The following is a 5,897-nucleotide window of genomic DNA, read 5'->3' on the forward strand; positions in this document are numbered from 1 at the left end:
TTAGTGCATTATTGTATGGAACATGGTTTGTTTCAAAATGATGAAATATTTCTAACCATTTGTTCTCTATTGTGATTTTTGCTGATGCCCAAGATTTAACCTTTTCCTTATCAATATATCTTTTGAATAATATACCTCGTAAGATGTGTCACTTTCAAGGCCAGCGCTAGACTTTCTGCCGCCACTATAAAATATAAATAATATGAGTACTGTCTGCTAAATTCATGAAATAAATAAATGACTTCCCTAAATTATATGAATAGCTGATTTGTTGACATCACTTGTTTAACTAGCACTAGCACACAGTACGAAGTGTATCGTCTGAGAGACAGTTACAAAATGTTTTCATGGTTGCCAATGCCAAAAAATGCCATTGTTCATTAAGTCCAAACAATGGTGGTCAAATTCTAACAACTGATCAACAATGCCAACTTTGATAAGCAGTTCTCCATAATCAGTTCTCAACAATTATCTGTTATTATTAAAGTTTAACATTATAAAATTAACAAAAATAATATAAAATGCATATCCTGGCGAAATAGCCACATGGTAGCCTAAAACTGTATATTCCCTTCCCATTCTCCCACCGTTCCCTAGCTTGTCGTGCATTCTTTCCAAAAATTAGGACTTTTTTAAAACGCTGCGGGATGCAGGACAAATTGTTAAAAATTGGGACTGTCCTGCCAAAAGTGGGACGTCTGGTCACCTTAGAATCCTAAGGAGACGTTTGTATAATGAAAAAACTTGGCTTTGAAGAAATGGTCATTTCATTTGTTAAACAAAAAAAATTGTTTAAATCACATTTTGTTTTCTTCTTCCCTTTCTTTCAGGAAGTGGATTTTAGCTGGAACATATTTGCTGATGGGAAGTTCGCATTTTATGACCATTACCTTATTGAGCAGATCCAGTCGGGGAAGGAGCAAGACGTGCGGCAGTTCTTCTTCCTGCTCGCCGTCTGCCACACGGTCATGGTGGACAGAAACAATGGTGAGTGTTTCCCTGGCACCTCCGTCAGTTTGCAGGTAACTCATGCTTCTGACTCACACGCATGTCATACACTGCTCATGATAACTCTGTCTCACATTCACGTGCAAGGGACATTTGTCAGCACCTGCCACGGGGTGGTTTATGAAACGGCAAAGTGTGAAACAAACGTCTTAGTTAAACTTATATCTGAAAATCTGTTTTATCACTTTGCAAATGAAATCTTTTTAAAAGAAATGGTTGACTCAAATTATGATAGAAGAATTGAAATTTTCCCACCCAATTCTTAGCATTTGTGAAGAGTGGAAAGTCAAATCTTATCTGTATCATAAGTGGACTTTCAACTTGGGCACTCTTTTCTACAGAATAATTTCAGACATACGAGCTTGGACAGTTAAGTTTGCACACTTCTCTTAGAGTAAGTGCTATAGACCTCATTGCTGAATGTGACTACGGAAACATTTGAAGTCCTCCCCTTGGGAAGCTATGCCCTGATGCCAGTGGCTAGTCAGCCCTTTGAAGCAATTTTGGAAATTTTTTCCTAGAATGGCCATTAGAACTGTCCTTGTATGAAGATCTTCATACTCTCTCTTTGGAGAGGGGACTAGGTACCAATGTCAATGTCTTGCTTCCCAAGTACTTCAAAGGGCACCATGGTAATGTTCAGCAATGGTGTAGGCAGCACTTTCTCTAGAATGAGTTCAAGAACTTACTGGTCCAACCTCCAGTGCTTTTATTTACTTTTTTTTTTTTTTTTTTTTTTTTGGCTGGGGCTGGGTTTGAACCCGCCACCTCTGGCAAATGGGGCCAGTTCCCTACTCCTTTGAGCCATAGGCACCACCCTACTATTTTCTAATATGTTTTGGGTTAGAAATAGTTTCAGTTGAAGCCTGGATCTCTTTAAGGTGCTTTTTTTCATTTGAAGGAGCACAGTTAATATGGATTTCATGTTAACGTACCAGGCTGACTTATAATTTCCTTTGCAGAATTCTGTTTTTGTTTGTTTGTTTTTAGTTTTTTAAAATTCTTATTGAGACAGAGTCTCACTTTGTCACCCTTGGTAGAGTGCTATGGCATCATAGCTCACAGAAACCTCAAACTCTTGGGCTCAAGTGATTCTCTTTGCCTCAGCTTCCCTAGTAGCTGGGACTACAGGCACCTGCCACAATGCTCAGCTTTTTTTGTTTTTGTTTTTGTTTTTGTTTTGTTTAGCAAGCCTGGGCAGGGTTCAAACCCACCAGCCCCAGAGCATGTGACTGGCACCCTAACCACTGAGCTATGGGCACCCCTACAGAATTCTTTTCTTTTTGATTTTTTTTATTATTGGGGATTCATTGAGGGTACACAGAACCGGGTTATACTAATTGCTTTTGTTAGATAAGGACCCTCTTATAATTGTGTCCCGCCCCCAAAAGGTACACCACACCCCTTGTCCACCTACCCCCTCCCTCCTTCCCTTTCTCAGGTCTCCCCATCCCCCACCCCCCCACCGTGTACTAGGACCTTAATTGTCCTCATACCAGAATTGAGTACATAGGATTCTTGTTACTCCATTCTTATGATGCTTTACTAAGAATAATGTGTTCCACATCCATCCAGGTTAATACAAAAGATACAAAGTCTCCATCATTTTTAGTGGCTGAGTAGTATTCCATGGTATACATATACCACAGCTTGTTAATCCCTTCCTGGGTTGGTGGGCATTTAGGCTGTTTCCACACTTTGGTGATTGTAAATTGAGCTTCAGTAAACAGTCTAGTGGTAAAACTCTGCAGAATTCTTAGTTGCAGTTTGTGCCGGCTTTGTTACAGCAAGTTCATCAAGCAAGCTAGTTGTTGTATCATATATAGATGTAATGATAGGTTATGTAGACAGATGTACTTTCTAGATGGAGCAAAGGAATTCTCTTGGCATGTTTATAAGGAATCACATTCCACCTTCCCTCCATTCTCCACCTTCTTACTTTAATCCATGTTACATACATAAGTCCTTCCCTGTTCCCAGCTTTGATATTTCACATGTAGCAAGTATGAAACCTTCAGAGAAAGAATATGCATAAAGAAAGACTGAATATGTAGAAACTATACTCGATACCTTTCAGCAAGTGTCAAAGGAACTCATGCTCCGAGGATCAATCTAATAGTGCAATAAAGTGAGGTAGCAGAGTTCACACTGGGGTAGATACATGGGAAGAGGCTGTTGGCAGACAAGATGAGACAGCATAGACAGGGACGATGCCAGGTCATGAATTGCTGAAGGAGGGAGCAAAGTCTGTTTGACTCACCAAGCAAATTTTCCTCATATGATAAGAATAAAGTGCAACATCATTAAGCAACTCGGTTCCCTTAGATTTTAACCCCTTAGTAAAATTATTCTACTTTTCTTTGAGTATGCGATGGTATTTTGAGAGCAAACTGGTCAACGTAGGTAAAGGCACATTAATCTTAGGGTCTTAATCCCCCCCCCCCTTGGGATATCGCAGGGAGAGCCCTGGACTGTGTGCTGCAGATGAGCCAGCCCAGTTTCGGTCCCCTTCCGGGCATCAGTTTCATCAGTGTGGTGGTAAGAAGGTTGGGCGTTCAAAGTCTCTTCCAGCCTAACATTCTACAGCTTTGTCCCATGGTCAGCTGAGGTGAAGGACTCTATTAACACAACCTGGGTAATCTTTCTTCACCCAGAATATGATAGGCAATTGCTCAAGCCACTCAGAATGGAGACAGATTATATTTTTAGGTGCAGGAGGTTAGAGGGGAAGTTGGTCTGGGCTTTGATCCATGAAGTACCATGAAAGGGTCTCTTGAAAAGAACCTTGGGGACAACCATCACATTTTGTAGATAAGGAAATTTAGACTCAGAGAGCATGAGGGATCTGCCCAGGTCATCCAGTGGGTTAATACTCATTACCGTCCAGATGCCCCTTGACTCCACCACACCTCTGCCCTGGTGCTCTGATGCTCTCATTTTCTCTCTTTTATAAGGAGACTAAAGATGGGCTAGTCTTTTATCATGTACAACATCAACAGCAGAGGGGAGGAAATCCTTCCCTGGAAGTTTCCAAGAATGTCTGACCACTTCAACAATCTGTGTGGCTCAGCACTGAGTCCATGTGAGGCCGAGTATGGAGAAGCCTGTGTTAGTTTTCTGTTACTCTGTAATGAATTAGCACAATTAAGCTGTTTAAAACACCACTCAGTAGTGCAGGGTTCTGTAGGTCAGAAGTCTGAGCTCAGCAACACAGGGTTCTCTGCTCAGCATCACCCTAAAATCAAGGTGGGGGTGCATTCTCATTTGGAGCCCTCTGCCTCTTCCAAGCTCACATGGTTGCAGTAGGATTCAGTTCTCTCTTGGTTGTAGGGCTGATGTCTCATAATTCTGTTGGCTGCCAGCTGGGTTGCACTCCACTCCCAGAGGCCACCCTCATTCCCTGCCAATTGGTCCCCTCCATCTTCAAAACCAATGGTGGAGAATCTCTCTTGAATTGAACCCCTTTCATGCTTCAAATCCCTCCCCAGGATGAGCTCTGTCCCCCTTAAATATTCATCTAGTCAGTCAGAAGCCTCTGGATAGTCTCAGTGTTTTAAGGTCAGTTAATTAGGATCTTACTTACAAATGCAAAATCCCCTCACAGCAGTGCCAATGTTAGTGTTTGAGTGACTAGGAGAAGATGAATGTACCCAACTGGGGCCATCTTAGATTCCTGCCCCACAGAGGCCATGAGTGCAGAGTGTGCAAGGCTTGGAAGCCTTTACTTCACACCAAAGTCTTTAATCAGTGGTCAGAGAGCTTGTTATAGGAGGTTTGCATATCACACTGGGTGTGAGATCCTAGAGCAGGGAGACAGGTCCCAGTGGAGGTTGGTGGGGGAAGTTGAGGGCTTGGATTAGGGTGGGATTTGGGGAAGGATAAGAAATCCATGAATGTGGGCAGCCTCTGGCAAATGATTTGAAGAGGGTAAGAAGCTTGAGGGGAAAGAGATGTCTGAGAGGTAACTTGTTTCAAGTCTGGCGGTGTTAGGGAATTGGGATAATGAGAGATGAGAGGTAGAATTTGTGGTTTGAGCATCTTTTTTTGTCTGCAGCAGTTTCATGATTCACAAATGAGTCTGTAAAAGAAAAGGAAAAGGCTATAAAGAGGTTTTTGTTGTTGTTGTTGTTTTTCCAGTCCTGGTGCCTTCCTACAAACATAAAATTAGAGTTTGGACCAACTCTACAGTCTAATTCTGTGACTCCATTGCTAAAAAGTAATAGAAGGATTTGCTTTTTCCTTTAATGATAAAAGATATCAAGGTATTTTCTCTACATAACTCCACCTCCTTTCATTATTTGGTTTCTTTTCTCTGTTGGAAATGAGTGTGCAGTCAGTATTACACAATATATCACTACACCTGCTGATACCGGGAAGGCTGAAGGGGCCAGCTTGCTGCTCCCTGGTGTTTGTTTAGTTCTGGAAAGGGGCTGGATTTAGCAAGTGCATTTATAACTACCTCTGTATGACTTCCTGGGTGAATGAATAGAGAGAAAATCTAGTGTCCTCTTTATTTACTAATTGGGAAGTGATTAAACTGACTTAATGAGAGTGAATTATCGGAGCCAGGGTGTAAGGGAAGCAGGGAAGAAGCAGTCTTTACCTTTCACTATACCTGTTCACCCTGGATGGTCCCACCATCCCAGGTCTACTAAGGTGTAAACAGCTGTCCAGGCATCCGTGGCCTACGTCCTATCCTGGTCAAACCATGTTGGAAAACTAAATTCCCTGCTCTATAGAAATTCATCGGACCATAGAAATGCTTTTTCTTTCTGTTTTCAGGCAGAATAACTAGCCTAGGAAAATAAAAGATCTTAGGCTCAGCGCCTGTGGCTCAAGCGGCTAAGGCGCCAGCCACATACACCTAAGGTGGCGGGTTTGAATCCCCA

General features: G+C 42.0%; 1 protein-coding gene across 1 annotated transcript in view; it reads left to right on the top strand.

The window, feature by feature from the left end:
- Nucleotides 1-5,897, top strand: part of ATP8B1 (ATPase phospholipid transporting 8B1) — a 142,768-nt gene that overhangs the window by 106,980 nt on the left and 29,891 nt on the right. Inside the window, exon 15 of the mRNA XM_023512364.1 lies at nt 831-987. Coding sequence (XP_023368132.1) covers nt 831-987 — 157 coding nt within the window. The remainder of the gene's footprint in view (nt 1-830; nt 988-5,897) is intronic.

This window comes from Otolemur garnettii, unplaced genomic scaffold (genome assembly GCF_000181295.1).
Source record: "Otolemur garnettii isolate 467f Iridium unplaced genomic scaffold, OtoGar3 scaffold00027, whole genome shotgun sequence".
In the NCBI taxonomy this organism is placed as follows: Eukaryota; Metazoa; Chordata; class Mammalia; order Primates; family Galagidae; genus Otolemur; species Otolemur garnettii.